This window comes from Bradysia coprophila, unplaced genomic scaffold (genome assembly GCF_014529535.1).
Source record: "Bradysia coprophila strain Holo2 unplaced genomic scaffold, BU_Bcop_v1 contig_732, whole genome shotgun sequence".
Lineage (NCBI taxonomy): Eukaryota > Metazoa > Arthropoda > Insecta > Diptera > Sciaridae > Bradysia > Bradysia coprophila.
The window spans coordinates 1818091-1843773 of record NW_023503972.1 but is presented as its reverse complement, the minus strand read 5'-3'; the positions used below and the strand labels follow the sequence as shown (position 1 = coordinate 1843773).

General features: G+C 37.1%; 3 protein-coding genes across 6 annotated transcripts; 2 read left to right on the top strand and 1 right to left on the bottom strand.

The window, feature by feature from the left end:
- The first annotated feature begins 596 nt into the window (after positions 1 to 596).
- LOC119083985 (RRP15-like protein) lies at positions 597 to 1779 on the top strand. Its single transcript, XM_037193799.1, has 3 exons — positions 597 to 749; positions 813 to 1548; positions 1611 to 1779. Exons 1-3 carry the CDS (start codon positions 704 to 706, stop codon positions 1720 to 1722), a joined length of 894 nt encoding a protein of 297 aa, XP_037049694.1. The 5' UTR covers positions 597 to 703; the 3' UTR covers positions 1723 to 1779.
- Positions 1708 to 3527, bottom strand: LOC119083983 (RAB6A-GEF complex partner protein 2). The gene is made up of 4 exons (XM_037193797.1): positions 3305 to 3527; positions 2796 to 3007; positions 2076 to 2735; positions 1708 to 2003 (listed from the first exon to the last, which is right to left on the bottom strand). Exons 1-4 carry the CDS (start codon positions 3430 to 3432, stop codon positions 1798 to 1800), a joined length of 1206 nt encoding a protein of 401 aa, XP_037049692.1. The 5' UTR covers positions 3433 to 3527; the 3' UTR covers positions 1708 to 1797.
- A 3472-nt stretch (positions 3528 to 6999) lies between these two features.
- LOC119083977 (ribosome-binding protein 1) lies at positions 7000 to 21965 on the top strand. 4 transcript variants are annotated; one of them, XR_005088979.1, is made up of 8 exons: positions 7000 to 7149; positions 10145 to 10424; positions 10507 to 10692; positions 10763 to 12112; positions 13403 to 13555; positions 14783 to 14926; positions 17432 to 17761; positions 18571 to 19691. XR_005088979.1 is itself a non-coding variant. In XM_037193785.1 (7 exons), exons 2-7 carry the CDS (start codon positions 10224 to 10226, stop codon positions 18703 to 18705), a joined length of 2355 nt encoding a protein of 784 aa, XP_037049680.1. In that variant the 5' UTR covers positions 7000 to 7149; positions 10145 to 10223; the 3' UTR covers positions 18706 to 21965. The 4 variants fall into 4 exon arrangements, 3 of the variants coding, with proteins under 3 accessions (XP_037049680.1, XP_037049682.1, XP_037049681.1); XM_037193785.1 differs by lacking the exon at positions 14783 to 14926 and having other exon boundaries at positions 18571 to 21965; XM_037193787.1 differs by lacking the exon at positions 14783 to 14926 and having other exon boundaries at positions 7095 to 7380; positions 18571 to 21965.
- Positions 21966 to 25683: the final 3718 nt, after the last annotated feature.

Genomic DNA, 25683 nt, shown 5'->3' with positions numbered 1-25683 from the left:
GAGAATTTTTGGAAATTTAATTTCCTTAAAATAGGCCCTGGATGAATGGCATATCCTTGTTTTATTTAGAGTCGAGGGATGACTCGAAGGCTGATTTTTGCAGCAGTGACGATAACAATTTCCACAATCTATACAACATGTTCATCATATTGTACTCGTTAATGTAACCACCTATCTTTTGAAAGGAAGATATTTGAATTGAATAACTAAATGCAGAACATGTCCAATTAGCGAATTATAAGAAAAATTAAATTTCATTTGTTTAGCTTCTTTTCGAATGGTCTGATGATCTCTTTTTCTTTGAAACTATTACATCTTCTGTTGACATCGAATTGTCGATTTCAATTTTGTTGTATTATATTAGACAGCTACACCTCCAGCGGAAACTGACCAAAAGTGATCTCAACTCACAAAACTGGTCTCTCTCTATCGATTGAAAAAGTTTATTGTCTGTAGAGTGTTAGGCTCGGAGCGAGACGACCGAAGACCAGTTTATTATAACTTGCCTTGGGGTACTTGTCAAAATATTTCTGTCTCTTTCATCATAACACTCTATTTGAAAAAGGTTACACACAAGTGAAAATCGTTGCGAATGACAACTGCTGGCAACACTGTGACTCGGTGCACGTTTCCGAAATGTCAAAATCATAACCTAAAACGTAAACAAACTGTACATTGTGACTACGTTAAAGACAACACAAAAATGATTGGAAGTGCTTCAAAAACGATAAAAAAGTCAAAGAAATTGAGTGAGTTTACCAACTGGAACATGCCACGAGTGGTTGACAATAATTTTTCTTTCTGTTTTTCAGCGAAAAAGAGGAAAATCGACAAAACACTAGATGTCGATTACTCGTCGGATTCGTCTCCTGAACACGAACCTCAAGATGTAGATGATGAACGGTTGTCTGATGACGGCGATGATGCAAATGTTAGTCCACCCACCGAAGAATCGAAAAAAAGCAGAAAAGCTGCAATTCAGCTCGGCTTTGCCAGTGCTTTCGCCAAAGTGATGAAACAGGAGAAACCGAAGAACAAAAAGAGTGTCTTTCTGTCCAAGTCAAAGAAAACCGCCGACCTAGTGGATGAGAAAGTGGACAAAGTGGATTTCGAAATCGATGGCGAAATCAAGGAGGAGAAACCGGACAAAACTCAACTGGATCTGGACATCGACGTGAAGGACAGAAAGAATAAAACGCTCGCGTTGCGCATGAAACCGTCATTGATGGACCGGGAACGGGAGAAAGCTTTCAAGAAAATCGCCACCAAAGGCGTTGTACAGCTGTTCAATGCGGTGCGCGTTCAGCAGAAAGATTTGGCCCAGAAATTGGACGACGTTGGGCCGTTGGATCACAGGAAAGACGCCGTGCTCAATAACATTAACAAGAAAAAGTTTTTGGATGTGCTGATGGGTGGCAATCGGGCAAAATCTGAGCTGGTCGACAATCCCGTTAAAGATGAGGTGAAAGAGGAGAGTGAGGATGGTGATGATGGCTACACAGAAACGGATCGGCCCGATGCATCGAAGTCACAGTGGAGTGTTTTGAGGTGAGTGGGACGGTCACTGCCACTGATGACATTTTTAACAAAAAAAAACTTTGCCTCCGCAGGAACGATTTCATGACCAACAAAAAGATGACCAATTGGGACAAGGATGACGACGACGACGATGATGATGATGAAGGCAACGCAAACACTGATGACGCCTCGGATTCGGATTGATAACGGTGTATATTTGTGAGGTTCTCTTTTTTGTATAATAAAGGAAGTTGCGATGGACGACGTGCCTTTTAGGCTTCACTTTATGATTAACGAATGCTTTCCGGACTGCTGAAGGATTTGCATCGGTGATGTTGGATACAGTGTGATTGGAAGATTCCATACCATGGTTTCGATGGGAATGTCAACCGGTGCCTGCCAATTATTTTCGTCTACATGAAGCGGTGTCAGCGACTCACTCGTGCTCGTCACAAATTCGAAGTGCAGTCTCCATCGTACGTCAACTACGCCGAAGAGAAAGAAAAATGCAAGAATTGGTTACAGAGCCCACAAAGTGACACCGTGTCGTGACCTACCTAATGGAGTTGAAAACGAAGGCGTAACATGTAAAGGAACCGGCAAAATCATCTGAGTCTGCAGCAGTCCCACACACACTTCGTGGTGTTTTGTGAAATTCATAATTTTACCGCTAACCTCAGCCGTTTGCTGTGATGAATTGCTTGAATCGTCGGTCGATTTCGGTGTCGCTCCACCTTTCGATTGCTTCGACAACAAAATCTCTTCACACTGAAGCGTTACAGACACCTGAACGCAACGCACAGTTCGACAAGTAAAGTCTAACGTTCCCACAATATCTTCGCCCAATTTGTAAACCGGTTTGAATAGACAGAATCGACCGACACGGCCGCGCTTATTCGATATCAAATAGAAATTCGGTCGTCGTCGTGCCGTTATGTTCTGTAGATGGTGCAGAGCGATTTCCAGTTTTGTTTCGGTTTTGCGCTTCTCCAGAAATGGATTGGTCGGTGCCAGTTCTTCGTTGGTTTCGTTGCACAGCGCTGGCACATCATCGGAACGAATGACGGTCGGTAGTGACAGCACTCGTATTGGAACGCGTAAAATTTGCACCTTCGATCCGACCCGCTGGGTTGCGATGGTGAGCTTGTAGAAATATTTGATGCCAATGCCACGATATGTTGGTGGGCTGGACATAGGAAGCACTTCTTTGAACAAATCTGAAAGTAGGTCGAATTTTCGTTGAAATTTCATTTCAAATTGGATTGAGTTGACAGTACAAGATTTTGATTCGCCGACCGCGAGACGAAGGTCGCAGAATAGAATTTTCGGTTCTGTGGCCAAGACCACGTTCCCTTGTCCATGACTTGATGCATTTAGAGCTGTTTCGGCAGAAAATATTTGCGAATAGTCGGTTGGCTTATCCGTATCGGTCGAGCTGCGGTAGCAGTGTATTTGACCTGTCGCCCATGCTAAGTTCTCTAGAATGTCACTGAAATAATCAAATTGAAATGTGAGACTCATTTTGTTCAGGAATGTTCAAGCGATTCAACGGGTCTTTCGTTCACATCGAAAGATGAGAGAAAGGAAGTTGGTTTCGTGATCTGATTTACTGAGATCGTCACTCTCACCAACCTCCAGGTCACTTAGTGATAGTAACTGAGCTCCATAATGCATGACATTGACCTGTTTCTTGACTCTACCATTTATTTGAGGGCAGTCAATAACACCAGAGCAATTCCAAACTTTCGTGACAATTTCAATCAGATAACACGGTGTCAAAACTTACTTATTACTCTGGGCAATTCTGTGCTCTGCCAACGATGGATTCGTGAATGATATAAACAATTCGACAGATTCACCACACAAAAATACTGGAGTTTGTTCGCGCACCAATTTTGCCACAATTTCGATCATTTTTTATGCAAATTAAGAAACGAAAACAAAAAGTTTTGATGTTTTTAACAGAGAGAAGAGTGACAAACATCCAAACATATTGACAATTTACCCGACAGTGAGCGTGATTTTGTGTAAATCTTTACTCTACTCTGCTTACTATTATAGAGTTCCTTCGTAGTCTTCGTTGAATCGTCGACTTCGAGTATTTGTAGTGCCTTAAAAGGTCGCAGCCAACTACAATAACAATAAATTTGTTCCAAAGTCATTTCGAAATGTCAAATTTTATAAACCTAACCTCAACTTTCAGATTGACGAAGGTTTTAACGAAAAATTTACAAAGAAATTTGTTGACGCTTAGGCTATGTTCATCTCTGTGGATGAAATCGTTGTCGTTTGTGTTGTAAAAGTTCGGGCTACTGAAAATCTCGAACAACGCAAAGTGAGCGGATTGACACAAGCACTTGGACGACAAAGGATATTCGATATCAAGTGGCCTGGAATTGTCTACTACAGTTATCTCATAGACTCGATAATGTACAGTAAAGTCAGGTTGTTTCGGGTCATTTGAATATATTTATTCGGGTTCGGACTTTAGTTTTGGGTTGGATTGTGTTTCTAAAAATGATTTTGACGAGCTGGGAGAAGTTTTCAGGATTCCAACGTCTGCCCGCACTCATTTATAGAGCCTTATGATGAAAGAAAGAAATATTTTGACGACAAGTAACCCAAGGCAAGTTATAATAAAGTGGTCTTCGGCCTTCTCACTAACCTCATAACATGCTGGAAGAGAAGCAAATACGTTGACCCCAAGGCAAGTAATGCTTACTTTCCTCTTACCAAAAAAGTACTCCGTGTGAGAGTCAAAATGGTTTTTTTTTCAATTTTTGCTCTGTTTATTTGACAGCCGGGTCTCTCACGGAGTACTTTGCGTTGAGTGGAATGGACACTTGAGGCAATAAATGTTCTTCGGTTTTCTCGCTCTGATCATGACACTATACAGTGTTGAAAGAGAGTCGAAATTTTGAGATATCACCCATCGAGATCAGTTGAATTAACTGTTTTTTCCCCCTTTTTACATACAAATTTTGACGTATGATGGGTGCATCGAGCTCAGTTAAATTAACTGGTTTTTCTCCTGTTTTTACGCTCTTCACGTTGCCGGTTATTGCGACTTGTCAACTTTAGGCACACCGGAAAGTGCTAAGGGAGTCGAGGAATACCTCCAAATAAATTTCTAAAAATCAAAAATTTCACTTTTGATTTTTAGATTTGGAGGTATTCCTCGACTCCCTTAGCACTTTCCGGTGTGCCTAAAGTGCCTGCTTGAGCATTATCCCCTACGTGTTAAAACTGAGTAAAGGATAAGTGCAAATACTATCATTTGATTGGCTCAAACTCTCTCCTAAATGGAAAATAACGTTTTTTGATTGGTTAGCTTATTCTATTTTGCTCTCTGCACTTACCTTGTAGAGTGTTAAGTGAGAGCGAGTTTTGTATAGACTGTTATGATCATAGCGAGAAAACCGAAGACTAGTTATTATAACTTGCCTTGGGGTACTTGTCAAAGTATTTGCTTCTCTATCAACGTGGTACGTTAAGAGCGAGAGGACAGAAGACCAGTTTATTTTAACTTGCCTTGGGGACTTGTCAAAATATCTTCTTCTCTTTCATCATAACACTCTATAACTGGTCACGGCGTCATACGTCAAAGAGCTTGAAATTGCAAAAGTAGTACATTTCGTACTTTCATACATATTCATCCATACTTTCGGGTGAATATAATTTTCATAACGTTGGACACAAGTAAAATCGAGTAAAATTCACATTGTTAGGTTGCATCTCAATACTCAACACAGCTTAGAGTAATTATACCTAGAGAGGAAATTACGAACAGAATTACGTAAAATTTGTGGGCCCGACATGAAATACGTAATATTTGATAGTGTTGGTTTTTCCCTACTAAATTGGTGGGCAAATTAGCGCAAAAAATTTAAATGTGCCTGCGAGAAGGATTCTTTTTAAAATGTGAACCTTTTACATACCACTGATATGAACTGATATCAACAAACACATTGTGTTTAACAGGTTTAACACAACGAAAATAATAGAAATTGACCCGTGTTGTTTTATGCAGCAAATTATAGTTGGGCAATCGGTCTCTTGAAGGAAAACTAGAAATCAACAAACAGATGCAACTCGCGCAATTTTTTATTAAGCGCATAAAATCACCGGAAAAATGAACAGGCATTGCCCTTGACTCCTTTACTTTGGCATCCCGTAATGAATCACATTTGCACCATATTTAATTATTATTATTGCGAATGATTTCAAACAAAATTTCAAAATAGAGTTACGCGATTTAGAAAATACAAAACTGACAACTATCAAAATTGTCAACGCCTACATGTGTTAGTAAAAGCTCTACGTAAAATTGTACGAAATGTGAATCTTATACAAACTGATGTCGGGACCACATTTTATCGTACGAAATACCTCTCTAGGTATAATTACTCTAACAGAAAATTTTACACTGAGCAACACAGTTCTGACAACATTATAACGCCAAACATTCCAGATGCAACATGATAATTCTTATATTCACCCGAAAGTCGGGATCCGTATTTCTTGCTATTCCCTGAGGGTCTGCGGTACCTTCAGTGTTTATAATACTTTGCTTTTCGGGTCCTAGGTATAAAAAATTTATTTTAATTTGAAACGGAGTCTGACTTTCAATTTTAGTTTTTATTCAGGAATTTTTGAACTGTGAAATTTTAGAGAGACGTGCGTCCTGGTTGGTAATTTTGTTAGCTGACCAGTTAAATTAAAATGTCATCTGCTCTCACAATCGCTCAACATCGTACGTTACGTACTCTCATCAAATAGTACATTGAATGACAAGGGGCGAAAGTAAAAAAATTCAACCGTGTGCGAGAGTTGGAGCCCGCGCCGAAGGCAAGGGCTCTAATCGCACAGGTTGAATTTTTTTACTTTTGGCCCGAGTCGTTCATACTATTTTTTTTGATACCAACATTGAAAATTGATACGTATCGCAAACATCGCAACAAAATGTTGAAATAAAAAGGCATTTAGCCAGAAAATGCGGGGGTCCAGGGGGCGTCAGCCCCCTGGTATATGAAAAATTTAATAATTTAGCCATCACAACAATAACACACACAAAAATTAAGATATAACTAACAAATCATTCAGTAACAAAAAGTATCAACTTTGTATGCTAATTTCAACAAGAACACTGGCGCACAGTGTTTTACAATTTTGATCAAAGTATTCTGCATAATATGAGCGGATTTTGTTGACAACTCGACTCATTTCTCTCATTTTCTGTGACGTCAGTCACTTTCGCTGTTCGTTCAGTTGCGTTCGCTCTTCGTTAAGTACTTTCTCCCCGTGGGATGCATTTTTTTACTTTCGCCCCTCATATGCGGGGCGAAAGTATCATTTTTCAATGTTGGTATCAAAAAAAATTGCACTCACCCGCTTTATGGTACAAATTTGTTGTTCTCAATGTTCAAATGTCAATGATGTGGCGCTGATGACACCATTTTATTTCACAGATGTCAGCAAAATCGCCCAGCCGTTTTATAATGATGCGATGAAAAAAAAGAAGAAGAGAGAAGAAAAGGAGGAATTCTACCCAATCCACTGAACCAAAAAGAAAAGTTGAACTGTGAAATTTTTGTGTGACGTGCGTTCTGGTCGGTAATTGTTTTAAAGAATGTAAGTAATTCAGATAATTCAACCATTTTTACATAATATCATTCGTCAAATGGTTGGCTACGATTTTCAATTGTTAACAATCGAAAATTGTGACTGAATTTGTGGCTACGGCAACGAAATCCGAACGGCCACACACCAGTGCTAGGTCAACACATTTGGAGGAACCTTTTTCCGTGTGTCATGGCGGTGCAATTAATATTATAACGTATATATAAATGTCACACGTCAAATGTACAGAAAAAAAAGAAATTTTATTTTTGATTGTGGAATTTCCATTTGAAATTATAATAAAACCAAAACCGTACCGGATGGTGGTATATTGTCCATTGTAGAGGACAAATTAATCGCAGCATCACCGTATATATGCCGCTTTGACGGAAAATGTACAGATATTTTTCAGACTACAAAAAAAAATTCATAATTCCAAAAGACCCGGGTGGAATGACCTTTTGAAAAAAAAAAAATTGTATGAAGTTGTTATGTTTCTCCATTTAAATTCTCATTTTATGATTTCCACATAGTATAAAGTGTTGTGTATGCATTAAACCGAATGCTAAAATGTTACATACTACCGACAGAGTGGTTAGGACATACAGACAGAACAAAAAAAAAAATAAATAATCATTTTATCAGTCCGGAATTCATTTCTTTCAAATTAAATGACTCCGAACCATAAATTATTGTTTACGAGGAGAATGAAACAATTTTTTTTTGTCTTGTTTTAGTTTAATATACCAATCACACGATGACATCATGGACAGTGTAGAGTGTGTAATTAACGATTTAAACAGAGAGAATTATTCAACAGTTTAAATTATATTTAAAAAAACGACAACAAAATCCGAATTAAATCTAAATTAATTATTATTCGTTCAATTGAACTCTCTCCTGTCGGTCTGACTGACATTAATTTAAAATGCGATTTTTTTTAAACACAACCACCACATTAAAATATTCTTGTTTTTTTTTTTGGTGTGGTGGAACGGTAATGGTATGTGATTGCATTTTTATTAAATTTTGTGACTCTTCATTTCGCCGCTACCATTATATTATCAGCCACTTATTGGGAACGTGTTGAAAAAAAAATTCGTCTTGTCGACTGGAATTGTAAGAATATATATTTCTAATCGGTCGTCCACACCGCTTGTAGTCCATAAAACATTCGCTTTTAATAATAAAAAAATTATTGCGATAAAATGATGTAGCGGCATTTTTGTTACCATCCATATCCATCCATATATTTATAAGCAAACCGCCACGTCATTTTATTTTGATTTGCTTTAAACTATTCGGACGGTCGTTCATTGGTTGTTATAATTTTTTGCATTCTCATAAATTCGACACTTTCTGCATAAATTTAATTTCGAATTTTTGCTGGCTTTTGGACATTTTTTTCTTCGTCAATTTTGTTGGTTTTGCCGGGTTTGATTTCTAAATTATTGACATCTTAATTACGATATATTGTAGTGGTTCACGGTTCGATTTTATTTGAATTTAGAGCTATTTGAGATTGGACAAATGGGCTTAGTCGTTTGTGGGCTTTTTCGAGAATTGGTGGTACATAATTGAATAGTGGACTTGATGCCCAATAGCACAGGCGGACCTTGTACACTCCGCCAACATAGCCATAAGATCGCATGAAAATTGTGTGGATTGATAACAAGTAGTGTTGAAGTGGCGAATTCTCACATTTAAATCAGTTTGGTCAACCGACCGATGTCACAGTGACGTGTACAAAATATTCAACACTCATAGGTATTTTTACGATCTTTGCAATCTCTTTCTCTGAAATGATTTCCATTTCATTCGTCTACCCATGATAGCACCGTATTTTGTCATCCAAATGACTCAGTGTCGTGTATCAATTAAACTCGAGAGTGTCTCGTTATCTGCTTGTCGACGGTTCATTCATTCATTCATCAAAAAACAGAATCAGCGCAATATTTTGTTCGTAATAGCATTTCATGTAAAGTGAAGTGTTTATGCGATGTCAGTGTAACTCTAAATCACTTATAGTGCTCTACTGGACGAGAATGTGATAAATTTGAACTGTAGAGTTCAAATCGTTATGCGACTTTTTTATTGTTATTACTATTTGTGTGTAGGGTTGAACGGTTAGTGTTATTGAATTAAGTTGACTGAATGTGAGTGCGTGGAATTGGTTTAATCAGAATTTGTCGCTAACTCGTAGAGATCGGTGAAGACGTATATTTACCGGCGTATTGATTACTTAGCTGCAGTTACGTGTTTAAGCTCTTAAACAGGGCGGGGGGATGTTATTAGTAAATTCGGTATACTTTTCGGAAAATTTTCGGTAAATTTTGGTACATTTTCGGTCTCGGTAAAATTTCGGTAATGTTTTGGTAAATTTCGGTAATGTTTTGGTAAATTTCGGTAATGTTTTGGTAAATTTTCGATAAATGAATTTACCAATAATACGCCATGCATTAAAGCAGTTAGTCTATTCAGGAATCCGAATTTTGAGTGAACTTTCTATTGCAATGGTCACAAATATATTGGAACATCTAAGTGTGTACCTTATTGAATCATTGACGCTTTTATAAGCCGCCCTGTCACTACACTGTACTTCTATTGTAATTTATAAAGCATGACAGGATTAAGGCATCAACACATTTCTTAGATTGAAGTAGTAGATTTAAGACGTTTTGTAGCTTAAGTACTCAAAAACACCTTTCTTTAAGATTGTTGGGCTAATACTCGTCTTGAGTGGTGCCTATGAGCGCCACTTACTTTGCTTACTGAAGTGAATGTGCTTACGTTCATCGTCACCAACCATTCATCGTCTGTTAGTCTCCTTTATACTATCCAATTTACCTTTCCTGTCCATTATCAGTTATAGTATTCCCATTGTTCCACCTATATCTTTAAAATTCTGATCGGTTGAAGCCCTTGGGGCTTCGTTCAGGCATAGCCGCTCCCTTCAAACCAATTATCGATTGATTTTATTAACTTTGCTCTTTCCGCTCTTTTCCAGATCCGTCTAAAACAAGTCGCCCAGCTGAAGTGTATATTCAATTCCATCCAAACTGGTTGAAACGAAACGCAATGAAAATATGGATCTATTAATGTATTTTGTATTTGTTATCATATTTTGTCTGTCCGTGTTTTCGTTGATGTACATCAACAGTAAATTCCGTGTCGGCAAAACGTACGAAGAGGTGCAGGCAGAAAAGAAGCAATTTGCTGACAAATTGTTTGGATCCAGTCATGGCAAGAATCAGAAGAAATCCAATCGTAAAGTGATTAACAAGAAGGTGAGCACATCGACAAGCGTCCACTTGTACATCCCTTAGCAATGACAAGCCAAATATTAATTTCTGTCGTTTGTTCAAACAGGGAAAGGATAAGGAACGAAAACAGAAAGATCGAAAGGAGCAAGAACCAGAATCTCAAAATGATAGTGATGGCCATTCGGATAGTGCGTCCGGCGAAAGTAACAACAGTCCGGTTCATGCAGCCAACAAGGGACATGTCGAATTTTCTGAAGCCGAAGTGATTGGCGAAGATGTCACCAATACTAAGGTTTGTGATTCGACAGATTCCGTGCCATCTGACTTTGAATTTAATTTATTTTTTCCATTTGTTGAAACAGAAACCGCACGGCAAGCGCAATCAGAACCGTAAGAATAGTGCTTCAAAGCCGCCAGGAACCAGCATTCTAACAAACAAGTCTGATGCGGTTGTCGTCGCACCAGGCACCAATAACACCGAAACGTTGAATCATTTCGAAGAGATCCAGCCGAAGGATGATTTAGAAATGAGAAAGCAAAAGGTCGAATCGGCTGAGAATGTGAAGCCAAACAAAAAGGACGGGAAGAAGTTGAAGAACAAGAAGGATGTACCGTCGCCGAAGACCGAGAAACCGAATCCATCGGTAGTCGAAAATGCAGTCGTCGAGAAGGAAGTGGCTGTCACCGAGTCGCCGAAGATTCAATCGGTGAAGGAGAAGCACAACAAGAAGAAGAAATCGGAACCGGCAACCGTTGCACAGCATTTCAACGATGTCGATTACGACATGAATGTGAGCGCAATGATTGGCATGCTGGGAAAGGTGGATCTGACCCGTGGTGAAATTCAAATTCTCATCGACTATCTGCTGAACAAGCAACAGGACACCATTGTCAATCATTCCGATTGGAGCGATGACATTGTGCAAAAGTTGCGCAGACAACTGGAAGATAAGGACCGCGAACTGGCTGAAGAGCAGAAAGTTACCATCGGCTTTCAGAATAAATTCCGTGAATTGAGGGCCGAAATCATCAGCGAACGCACCAACAGCCAAACGAGAATCGCCCTGTTGACCGATGAACTTCATGCGAAAAAATTGGAAATTCAGACCATCCGACAGGAGCTGACCTTCCAAGCGGAGAAATTCGCCAACGAGCATAAAGTTATGAGCAACAGTATCCAACAGCTGCAGACCGCTCTATTCAAAGAGAAACAGAACCATACGCAAGATCAGAACCAACACCAGCAGATGATTGACGACAACTTTTCCAAAACTCAAATCATGAACGACTTGCAAGAGAAATTCCATCAATTCCAAGGCGAAACGACCAACAAATTGGCCGAATACGAGCAGAAGCTGCAAGAGTACGATATGATCATGCGTCAGAATGAAGCCGATTTGGCCAATTTGAATGCGGACAATCAGCGGCTACGGGCTGAGGAACAACTGTACATCCGACAGAAGTACGATCTGGAGCAGTTGAAAATTCAGGTGGCCGAACAGAGCAGCAAGGCGAACCATTTGGATGACAGTAGCAAAGTGGAAATCAGAAATCTGCAGAACGCACTGGATTCGTCCAAAAAGGAGCTGGCTCTGTGCCGGAGTGAGGTGGCTGATAATAAAGCGAAGATGGACGAGTGCAACAAACAGATCGCTGAATTGAAGTCTGCGTTAGAGTTGTCGAACAACAAATTGGTGCAACAGGTGAAACAGGTACGTGTTGTCATTGGGTTTAGTATTTTGGGTATTTGCTTCCGCTTTGCGCGTCGCGACTACTTTCGGGATTGTATTTTTGAGCTCAACAAGAGTTGTGTAGGAAGCCAGGAAAGTGTGGCGCTTCGCCATCTGTTCCGTTTGCATTTTTTGACGGTAACTTTTGGTGAATTGTTGATCTTGAGTCTCACAATAACTACCGACAGAATTCTAGATGAGGAGCAGTCGCTCATCCAATCGGACAATAATTTTCAAAAACAATTAACACTCAAGCGGAAAGTGGAAACAATTACCACAGGGCAACCATTTAAAACCGATACGATGTCCACAGACGGTCTTAGATAAGGCTCGGTTAGGGCGTATCGAATTTTGCGATTTTTTGTAAAGGAGTTCAGCTACTGTTATGGAATATTATGTATACTTACTCTCCATTGTGTCCTCGACTCAGCAACACTGGTTGCAGTGTCTGCACTGGCTTCGTGTGCGACGTGGGTACACTTAAAAATTCCATTCAAAAATTCTGGTCTCAGGTGAATTTCTGACCGGGACATGCCTAGTGTACTAGTAGTGCTCGACCTCCCCTACCAATTACAAGCTAAACATAATCATTTATCTCTCAGGAAACAAAAGTAAAAAACCAAAAGGTCAGATTTTCGATGTTAGGCAATGTCGGCATTATCACCTTTTGGACCATCGGTTCCTTCAGTAGTTTTGTAGATATTTTGAAGCTCTACATTCCACTAGATAATTGTTTTCAAAAATACTCTATACTTTCCGAGTTATGTCCATCGGAAACTAAAAGTCGTCCAGGGGCTCCACTGGATCAATCAACCACATGTCCGGACACACCTTTCCATGATCTACGTTTTCCGCACAAAGACTATCGCGGACCTTGAAATTCGCAAAATTCAATACGCCCTCGGTCACCTTCATTGGTTCAAGGGAAACATTTGCGTAAAATTGCGGTGCAGATCAATTTTCCTTCACGAGCTATGGAGTTGTTTTTTGGGCTCACAGCACACAGGTGACCTGTTGCACCGTAATTCGCACTGATCCGATCACTTTTTTAATTATCATTTGAAGCGACTGTCACTGGATCAAGGGATGTTGAGAGTGTTCTTTATACTCAAGTTATCGAGCCCAGTCGGATCGACTATAAGTGGAGCAAAATCTCGTCTTTTGCCAATTTGTAGAAATTAATCCCCAAGTTTTGGACCTCTCTGCATCGTACACAGCTTCACAAAGTTCTATTGTCTAACATTTTTGTTTTTTCTTTCTTTTCATTTCCAGGTGAACGACCTAAATTCAGCCTTAACAAATTATAAGAAAGAAGTAGCCGAAAAAGACTCCAAACTTAGTGATTATCAGAAACAATTACAAAGTCTTACAGGGAAAGAAGATGAATTGTTTAAGCAGATAGCTGACTATAAAAATAAAAATAACGTAAGTACCGAACCACTCACACCACTTGAACACTATACTATTTGAATAATGAACTTTGGTTTCGCGAAATTGTTTGCATTCCGTTTTTAATTTGTGACGGTGACCTGACCGCAAAAAAATCCGATAAACTATTTTGCGCATTGAAATTTAAATCATTTCGTTTACAATTGCAAATCGATCTTGCTCGCACATAAGTCAGCGAGCTATATTTTACACTCAACTCAGCATACAAAACGATCAATTGTCCACACACAATAGCAATTTATGAAAATTTGTTGAAGTGGTCGCTAACGAAGTATTTGTCATTCAATTAGGCACGTTTCGGTAAATTCGCTACTGTCTGAAACGCCTTTTTTTTAAACTACAAATCCACTACCAGTATGCAGAACATACCGAAAAATCTGCTAATTTTTGTCGCAATTGCTTCGTTGATGGTCTGTACCTTTTACATGTTCTGTCATTTCACCCTCTTAAATATCCCGATCCTGATATTTTAAACTGCAGATTCAACGACGCCAAGAGTCATTGTGGTCATTAAAAAGTTACACGCACACGAAGGGGGATGAAGAGTTATCGACAATGAATTTTACAATGAATGAATTTTAAACCCAACAAGACCCCGTTTGCCCCGAAAGAACATGAAATTACCTTTCAAATGACACCTCACACGACTTTGTACGTTCCGTGTAGCCGGATGCGACGCTATAAGAAAAAGCGCATGCTTTGGGTTTTGGACCACGTCTCACTAGACGTCGACAAGCATCGAAGAATTTTCACAAAAAAAAAATAATTTTGGGTTCTAGGGACCAAAATCTAGGCACGCATAAAAAATTTCGTTCCACTCCTTTTCGAGCGTCCACTTTGAGAGAAAATCCTCGGGGAGAGAAAAAGCGGGTTTTACCTTTAAACATTCTAAAGTCTCCTAATTTTTCCAATTCGCACTGACTCCTAAAAGTTTGGGAATCAGCATTTAGCTTGTGATGTCGATAGCAACCATCAGTTTTAAACGCAATGCACCTCACGTATGTATTTCCATCATAGTCATTCATTTGTTCACTCAGATTTTAACACCGGCTTCACATAAATTCATGACATTAGGACCCGATTGGTCCACACCCTGGCAAATGAACCGTGATTCGTTTCTTTATATATCGTTTAAGTCCTAAGATTAGTTTTTGTTTTGTTTTGTTGTGATCTGATGTTGGTTCCATTCTTGTCCATCCGTAGGAATTGCGTACTAAAAACTGGAAAATAATTGAGGCATTACGAGCGGCCGAAAGTAAATTTCTGCAGAACAGAACAGCTGACGTAGCGATAAGTTGATGAAACACAACAACACAATTCCATAATTTGTCCAATGTGCAATGTGTGGTGTGTATTTTGGTTGAATTTTCATTTTTAAATTGAAAACTTATGCTTCCATTTTTGTATAGAACACAAACATTTATGTCGATTTTAATTGTACAATTCAGTTTATTACACGGAAAAGAATTTCAGTCTTTTTTTTGTTGTTGTCTTTAATTGGTCGTTTTGATTGCAGCCCATCGATCAGTGTCTGGAGTAGAGAACATAATTTAACAATTGAAACACAAAATTTCACTTTCGTTGGAACGTTACTGTTTTCAGAATCATTTTTACTCTAGGTAGAGCAGCAGATGAGATGATATGTGTTACCGAAGAATGTCTAACTATTTGTACAGTGAACAAAAATTGTTAGAAATTTTTTCAGTTTTTAACCGTTCTTCAAATTACATATACAATAGGGAATGTCAGACTGTTCGAACAATCTGACGTTCCCTAATCCATCTAATGGCGAAAGTCAGATTTTCTGAACAGGGAATTCAAACAAAAACACAAACGGAAAGGGCAAGTTTGACAGATGTCACTGAAAAGTAATTAAATTCTGACTGCGAGGATTTTTATTAAACAATAATCTCTAATATTAGGGAACGTGAGATTGTTTGACCAGAAACGGAATGTCCAACACAAACGGCACAGCTAATTTGTCCCAAAAAATTGTTTGTGTTTCAGTTTGTGTTGGACATTCCGTTTCTGTTCGAACAATCTGACGTTTCCTAAGTAAATGGAAGCAGAGTTTTTGTTTGTTTTAACTACTGGCCAAAAACTCTGCCCCAACAATTCCAATTCAATTTTGTGATTCCCAAAAATTGCACTAAATTCCTTTCAATTCCAAAAATTCTGCGGGTTGAGAAGTGATAATATCAAAACAAAAAGGCAAATAAAGTAATGCCGGTCAAGGTCAGTCAAATATTTCTAAATATTCAATTTAACCTGTTACAGACGGCAAGCATATGACCGATTTTATTATCGGGTCTATTACTTCCATAGATCAAAGTATTTTTAATCTGTTGATTTCAAATCTTGTACTTCAATTTATTTAACACGCATTTTACAATATGAAGAACAATATTACCCAGAGCTTGTCATTATTTTTGTCGTCGTTATCGATAACAGCTGAATATTTCCACAAAATTCCGCTCGAATTTCCAATATTTCCATTGGTCTGCTCGACGGTTTTTATAGGTATCCGTTGATCTTTGAAGAAATCAAAGAGAAATGCTTTAATAGCATGACTCTACAAGAGGCTACACACAGAGTTATACGATTAGTATGATTGGTGCTCATCACAGACCTTCAACTACTTCATTTGTTGTCGGCTAAGTTGGCTAAGTTGAGTTGGGGTTTCGGTGCATTTTTGTTAGATTTTTCGTTTTTGTATGGAACTCTAGCAAAATCTTCCTCGAATTTTAGGATGTCGAGTTGTATAAATTCAATTCTGATTCGGAAAACCTCGACTCGCTAATCTCCAATTGATTGGATTGATGATGGCAATTAGCTATAGCAACAAATGAAAAATTACAAATGAGGTCTAGTTAATTGATGTTTGTTGCTCTAGTAGAACTTATTTATTTACTTAGTTTCGATGAGTTGCCATCGTTAATTTAAAGATAATTATCGTTCCATCTAAATTCTGTTCTGCCGACGACATCAACTAAATTGATTGCGAGAATGAATGCCATTGAAGGTTGATTTGATTTGTATTGAGGAAACATCGGAACGTCCGTCAATTTGGGCCTGTTATTGTCGCATTGAATTCAATTTCAAATAATATGCTCTGCGACTTATTTCACGCTCTCTCACACGTAATACAAGACATCAAGTGTTTTGGGTTGAGCTTCAAACTTTGCTCTTGCTTCAGAAGGAACGGGCCTAGCCAGTAATTCCAACAATAATAATAGATACGTTGGAGCATGGTTTCGATGATAGGCGTTTTGAATTTCCCTAATTTACCTCACTTCACCTAAATTCGCTTAAACTCGGATTAACTTGAACTGATACCAATCTTATCTTTGCCTAATTGAGGAAATTCAACCGCATTAAACAAGATTAGAGCAAATTGCATCTGAAAATATCTTCCACTTAATCAGGTGACGATTTTTTTACGAGTTTTGTATTTGGATAGCTAAAAATGTTGACAGGGAACATGCCACATTAACGAATTATAAGAAAAATGAAAGTTGAATTTTTACTGCATTTTGGTTTTCGATTGAAAATGGTAAATGTGTGTTACACGTTAGAGAAATTAGTAAAAAAATTGAATTTCATTTTTCTTACAATTCGCTAATGTGACATGTGCTCTTTTTGAATTTTACTATTCATTTGTTGTCCAAAAGTCCAAAGTCCAAAAACAAACTACACCTGCTTGCTATTGGTTACTTGTTCACCCCTGCTATGCACCGCTGAAACCAAAGTTCGCGAACATTCATCCGAAAACGTTTTGCACATAAACCGTCGCTCTGTGTGCTTGTAAATTCAATGTATTTCATGACAACGAAAACCATTTCCCTCTTTCAGCATCCACCCATTCAGCAGCAATTCGAAGATGAACAAATTAGAACCAAACAAATTTTAGAGCGCCTCTTTCCCGATTGTCCCAAAGGACCAGCGGACTATCATCAGTGGATGGATCACATAGCCACATACATCGAGCAACGGAATGTGGCGCAATTGAAACAACAGAATAACAATAGTGCTAGTAGTGAAATAATATCAACTAAAAATCATATAAACAATAGTGATACGCATAGTGATTCAACGGGGACAGCGGCCACGGAGGATCTGATATTGCAAAATGCAAAGTTGCAGGCAACTGTAGATGAATATAAGACTATCGTTGCGGAAACGGTAAGTAAAATCGCTCGATAAATTCACTATTTTATTGATGGGTGCGGAACCGGATAGGTAGTCTGATAATCGAAGCCCTTATCTACGACGAACTTCTCATTGTAATATGAGAGTGTCCACATTTTATGTCAATACTAGGGTGGTACATAGGCTTACAAAATTTTTTGAAGCGGCTGCAGTGGAACCACAGACATCATTGGCACCAGGGGATGTGTGTTTCATACTCAGAGCACCGAGCCACTGCAAAGCACTGTGCCAAAAATTGTATAGATTTCGAAAGTGTAAAATGGTTTCCTAGTGGTATCAGTGATGCCGAGTATGCGGAGGCGAGGGGACAATTTACTCTCAAGGGAAAGTTTGTGGGGGGCATGAAATGAGAGAACAATTTAAACAAAATTTCAAAGTTTATCGACCATAACCGATATCTAACATTGACCTTGACCTCAATGGAGTTCCGAAAAATAATCTTGCAAAAGCGACGCCTCTGTAGGTTATAGCGTTGCCTTGCCATCAAAGATTACAATGATTGAACAGATACTGAACCGAATCTAAAGGTTGAAATTTGGGACCATAGATTTAATCCATCCGTCAGTGCAACGCACTTCAAGCATGATTGGTAAGCACGAGTGGTAATCTAAATAGAGTACTGAAACGGCACAGTGTATCATACAAATTTTGGCACTGTAAAAAAAATCTGAAACACTGGACTGTCACTCGATGCACTTTTGCTTGAAGTGCATTGATCTAGTGCAAACATTTTGAGAGCAACTGTAAACCACAATTTGTTTTACTTATTTTCTCTTCAACAGGAAAACGTTTTAAAAAATCTCGAACGCAAAGTCATTGAACAAGATGCCTACTGGCGTGACGTTGTCAACACAAAAGATACCGAATTACAATCGCTCAAGACTACCACCACCACACAGAACTCGAATCCTATTTAATGGTGTCGATATCGCCGTATACTATATACCGTTTATGCAAAAACAATTTATTCATCCAACACTCACACTCCCCCAAAAAATCGTGATCGTAATTCTGCAATAAAAATTATTTAAACAAAAAGAAGAAGAAAACACACAAAAGATAAAAGAGATTAAGCCGAAATTGATCGAGAAAAAGAGAAACGGAAAGAAAGAGACAAAACAGTGGAACAATATTTATGAAAAGATAAAAAGTTGAAGCGAAAGAACGTAATTTATAAGCGGGAAGATTTGTAAGTAAAAAAAGGAAAAACCTTTTCGATTTTTTTTATTTGTTTTGTTGATTTGATTTATTATTGAAACCAAGTTTTTTTTTCATTATTTTTTTTTTTTGTTCTCTTCAAAATTGGTGAATTGGGTAAATTAGGAATAATTTTTCTTTTCCTTCAAATTTTTTACCGAGTTTCAGTAAAAAGAATTATTTGCCTTCCAATAGATATTGCAAACAAAACACAAATGGAAAAAATTAACGGACAAACAGAAAATCGTTTTGATTTCGATTTTTACAAATCAATGGGTTTTCCATACTCAAAAATGTGTTGTTTTTTTCGGTGGGTCAGGGAATAAAAAAAGTTCTATTGAAGATTCTAAAACAAAGTGGAAAATCCAATGAAATCAAAATCTAAAGGCCAAATTTCCAATTCAAATCCAACTATCTCAGCAACACAAATTAGGATAAATAGAAAAACAAAGCAAAAAAAATCTGGAAAGAGAGAATATAAAAAGAAAATGTTTTAAACTCAACTCAACATATTGATTAGCGATTGAGCTCTTTAAAAGAATGAAACAAAGAGAGAGAGAGAGAGAGAGAGAGAGAGAAAGAAAATGAATTTTTCTTTTTAGAATTATATTCAATTCAAATATATTTTTTATGCCAACCATATTTGGGCTTATATTGTACATGTAAATTTGATATGATTTATCCATTAAAATTTATAATAAAATTCTATGATTTTTTGTAGTCGAGATTAACACGAGAACAAATAAAAAAAAAACTAAAAATTATTGAAATCCACAATAACTGTTGTTGTCCATAGCCCAACGAATATGGGAGAGAAAAATGTGAAAATTTCTGAGAATAACAGAAAAGAAGCGAAAATATCAACAACGGTCAATCGTTGTGAAAATTTAGAAGAAGATAAATTTACTCAAGAAGTGGCATGATGGTGCTGTCATTCAAAACAAGAAAATCGCTGCGCTAAGTTCGTGGGGACGCCGCTAGATTGTTTTTTTGGTGTCACTGCCTTCATGATCAATTTAGAGTTGTCTGAACCGTTTCTTTCAGAATGTAGTAAACAAAACGCACTAAAATAAAATGACAACAGCGCCGCCATGTCACCTCCAGAGTGAATAAATTCGATGATTGTCAGTCACAATTAAATACAAGAAAAACATTTGTTTGTGTTAATCTTTAAATTTTTCTGTTGCTCTCGCACTTGCCAAATTAAGGTACAAAAGAGAAAACCGAAAAATGTCGAAACTCAAAACATTTTTGTATCAACTAAATTTAACCATAAAGAAAATCTCTGTTTTACTAAAATAAAACTAATCTAAATAGGAGACGATGACGATGTTATTTAACCAACCACAAAAGGAAGTATGAATCGGTTGGACTGGTTGTTTGGCTATCCGGTTACACATAAAAAGTTCAACGAAACTTTCGGGAAATTTTGGGTGATTTCGTAGGGGTTTCTTTAGGTCTGGCGAAATTTCATCAGGATGTGCAATTATCAATTTTGAGAATTTCGTTCCGAATATTAGCACTATTAGCATTAGGATTCACCATCCATTCCGATTGGAGATTCTTAAAATTAATCGTTAAGATATCATCACAAATTGTGATGCCACTTATTAACAGGTCTTATCGAGAAGAGAACGTCTCAGTAAATTCTCTTTCTCTGACATTAAACTTAATTAAAATTCAAGGAAATTGGGAAATACTTTTATTCACCAATTTCCTTGAATTTGAAGGAAGTTTCTGTTGTAGTCCATTGAATCTAGGAGAACATCCTTCTTTGAACGTGGATGGGAACGCTCTGAAAGCCGAGCTTTTAAAAGAGATCAAAGAGGAAGCTTTATCTCGCCGTATTCAACTGATGTTGCAAAACATCTAATACTTGAATTGCTTGTTCCTCCTGTCAAAAATGACAGTAGTACAAAAGAAAAATTTGGACTAGCTCTCGTTCACGTTTCTATATGTAGCTAGAGTAGCACAGCAGTTCAATGGCGAGCATTTATTTTCAGAAATTCAGTCATATTCTCTTGTGTTTCCCCATTGACGACAACTTTACGTTCACCCATTCAAAGTAGAATCGTTCAAGCACCAATCGAGACCTATTTTAACGGAATCAAATTTTTGGAATTTCTCACGAAAGAAATATTTAGACTGAACTGAGGTCCTCGTCCGTACTAAATTGACATGCTCTCATCCGTTCATATAATCTCGTGATTGTTCTGTCATCGAGCAGAGCAGTCTTGGAGAATGGAAGAAGTGTAATAGCAAACGACCATGCTAACGATTCATCGATTATTATTCAAGCTTATCAAATGTTAATATGCCCCCGTTAAAAGTAAAAGAAAAATATTTTTTGTTTATTTTAATTATTTAAAACAGACTAACCCCTCAATCCTTTCAAATTACTAACCGAATTACCATTTTTGATGTTAAGATGTATAAAAAAAGGCATAAAAATATTCGTATGACACATGGCTGCAAGCGTCATGAGATTCTATCAATTAAAATAAATATCTTTTTGTTTGTTTGTTTTTTATACGAAAAAAAAGGGAATTTTTAGACTTTAATTTAGCGCAATATAATATTTAACGAACGAAAGAACATTTTTGTCAATTTTTTTTTAGTTAAAATATTTTTTTTGTCTTTTATAATTTTTAAAAACGATTTTTTTATGAGAATTTAGCATTTTTCATTAATAAAATTTTCCATTCCTCTGTCTGAGTATTATTAGCATTAAAAGTGCAATAACAAATTGAAAATAAAAAATAAATGAAAAAAAAGAAAGCGAATGAAAAGCAGAAAAACAAACATTACAAGAACAAAAACACACACACACTAACTAATTATGTTTACAGTTAAGTCCGTCGCATGGTAAACACATGGACGAATTATATAAAATACAAAAAAAAAAATGAAAATATAAATTTGAAATGAAAATGGGAAAGAAAAACTACATTGAATCGAATAAAAATTAATATTTGAAATAAGTGAACGGCGTTTGGTAATGTTAACCCTCAGCGAATCAGAGAAAGTACGGCTCTAGACCAAGGCTGTATACTTTGAGGAGGTCACGCAGACCGCCATTTTATTAGATACGCGGGAACACACCACTTCTGATGATTTTACATGTAATAAAATTCACCACATCATCAAGACGACGAGAATCATCAGAGTAGGTGAATTTTTGTATGAAATCGGCCATTTTATCATCAACCGTGGTGTGTAACCCGCGTATCTGTATCTGCGTGACCTCCCCAAAGTATACAGCCTTGCTCTAGACTACACGTACATTCATTTTTTTTAACGTTGGCATGGTCATATTTTCTTATGAATAGTGTTGTTACACCTGCGAAGTTTGTATGGAATCGAATTCACCTCACCAATAGCAGCAGCTTGATGCAAACGAATTCAATATGTGTTCAACATAAGGAAACTAAATTCACTTGAAAGTAGGGTGCGTAACTGCAAGGCTGTATACTTTGGGGAGGTCACGCAGATGCAAATACGCGGGTTACACACCACGTTTCATACAAAAAATTCACCACGCCATACGAATTCAATTTTGGTGAATTTGTTTGTATGGAAAAGGTATGTTCCCGCGTATCTAATAAAATGGCGATCTGCGTAAAAGTTTAAACGACAAACGTTTTGAGTGTAGTGTAGTGACAGACTAAGCAATGAACGACACTTTCCTTTCTAAATTTTTAACCTTCTAAAAACCCCGTCCATTTTGATAACTTCTATGTTGGTAAGCTCGTTCACACAAAGCATGATTGTAGTGGTATCTGACCAGTTAAATTTGATGGAAGTGTATCTGTTAAACTTGTTGTTGTAAACAGACCATTGTCGATTAAATTTTTTTTTTGTTTTATTTGTCAGCTTCATCTCCAGCGGAAACTGACCAAAAGTGATCTCAACTCACAAAAAAACTGGTCTCTCTCTCAATTTAAAAAGTGTATTCCTCGTATGAAAGCCGAACACTATCATATGATTGATCAATTTCTCTAGCGTAAGGCAATTGAGATTGTCTCTGAGATTGTTGATATTGCTATCATTAGATATAGAGAGAAGGAAATATAATTGGGATCACTTATTTTAACTTGTCTTGCGGGATGTGTCAAAATGATATATGGAAGAATGCAATGACACCACAAGTTATAATTCACAGGTCTTCGGAACTCTCACTTTTATCAGAACGCATGGAAACGCATGCTCCTTCAAGTGCGTTGCGCGACTTCTGAACATTTTTTTAATTCATTTTGATGTTCTAGGAAATTGTTTATTATTGGAAAAAGAAACGGAAACGACATTCTGCTGAAAGTTTTGCACACATTTTTTTGACGTGAACTGGGCTACAGAACAGTCTATAGAGTGTTATGATTAGAGAGAAGGAAATTATAATCAGACCATTTATTTTAACTTGCCTTGAGGATCTGTCAAAATGTATATGTAAAAATTCAATGACAAGTACCCCAAGGAAAGTTTTAATTAAATGGTCTTCCGTATTCTCGCTCTGATCATAACAGTCTAGAGAGTTATGATTGGAGCGAGACGACCGAATATCTGTTAATTATAACTTGCCTTGAGGTACTTGTCATTGAATTTGCTTCTCTTTCAACATCTTACGATGAGAGCGATAGAACCGAAGACCAGTTTATTATAACTTGCCTTGTGGTACTTGTCAAAATATTTCTTTCTCTTTCATCATAACACTCTATATGGAGGTTGAACTGTCATCGCCTCTGTGTGACGAACAACTCTTCATTTTTTCACTGTCAAAAATTGGTTTCTATGAGAACTCGATTGATGTTACGTCATTTGTGGATGCCGATTTACTGTATTGGTCTCATATACACGTAGCTGATACTACTGATCCTGAGATTATCATCTCTGTACGGGTTGCTTTTATTGCAGGACACGTAGAAACCACGGCAGAGTAAAAGTAAACCTGGCAGGAGCGGTTCATTATTGAAACGTCAAATGAGGGACCTAATACACTGTATGAAAATGAACTCAAATGAACACTGACATAAGTTGAAAAATTTAATTCGCGAAAAACATAGGGCTACTAGATTATTCAGGTCCCTAGTCAAACAAGCGCTACTGCCTGGGTTACTTTTACTCTGCCGTGGTAGAAACACATCGTCTTCATTTTGAGTTGAATTTTGTTGGATAGATGGATTTAAATGAGGAACAACTTAAAAAAAAAAGAGTTCATTTGTTTCTGAGTTGTTTCATATGCAAATTATGGTTATTATTGAGCATTTGAACACTCGACGACAACAAATAAATAAATATATTCCAGACGAGTCAAATGTTTGCTACTGATTCATGTTAATGATTTTTGTTCCGTTTGAAAGCGTGAGTAAAATAAACCAGGCAGTAGCGGTTCACTTTTGGAAAGTCAAAAAAGGGACCCAATACTTGGTATGAAAATGAACTCCAATGAACATTGACATAAATCGAATTAATTTTATTTGCAAAGCATAAGGCTATTCGATAGTTCAGGTCCTGTCCTGAGTCAAATCAAAGGACACTACCGTGACAATTGGCAAACAACCACAACATAATCATTGTAGTTAGTTCTGAACTCAACTAATTTGCCGCTTGGAAGAGTTGACAGGCAGCTGAACTAGAGACATTTTGGAAACATATTTCATAAAATCCAGCTCGAAAACTCGAAAATTATTCTAATTAGTTAAATATTCATTGACAACCTTTTTCGAACTTTTTCTTTCGCTTTTACACAATTACGTAATTTATTTTACTCACTACTCACCCTGGAAATAAGTTTTATTGCAGTGGCGTGTATATATCGACATTAAACACTGTTTTTCGGAGTATTATACCAAACATTATTTCTCTCAATTATTCCATTGATATGACGTCATTATTATTTATCTAGGTAAATATATCCTAAGGTAACTGATTGAAAGTTGACCTAATTTGACAAATCTCAACTTTGAACTTGAATTTCTCAGCAATTTTGGAACTATGTTACATGGAACCACTTTTATTTTAAAGATTTATCTTTTGTTTACGTAATTAATGTAAATTTTATTAATTATTGCCAATTTCGTCTAACAAAGTTAATGAATTAATAAAAATGCAGAGTTGACCTATATGAATCGTGAGTGGTCCTATTTCACATTTAAACACATTGAATCGTGAGTTGTCCTATCTATACAAAAGTCATAGGACATATCACGATTTATTGAATGTTGAGTTGACCGATAATTTTTTCTCCATACAAATTTACACGGACAACTTAAGATCACCTTTCCACTAGGTCAACTTTCAATCAGTTACCTTATATTAATATGACGATAAGTTGATCGTTTGCGCCAATACAATAAAACATTATGAAGTACCAGTGCATATACCACGAACGAATACTCTTCTGTATATTACACGTACACTCGTTACACTCGTGTTTGTGTAATATACAGAAGAGTATTAATTCTCGGTATATTCACCGGTACCTTAATGTACTATTAACGCTTACGTCAATGAGGTATTGACTCATTTCATTTCCAAGGTGCAGTGAGTAAAATTTATTAAACAGATAAATTTAAAGTATCGCCAATTTGTTTTATAGATGACAAAAACGTAGATCTTTCTTAACAAAATTCTTTTGAAAATTATCAAAAATTCACTCATCTGGCTAAAAAGCCTTAATAACATTTTCAAAAAGAAAATTTACA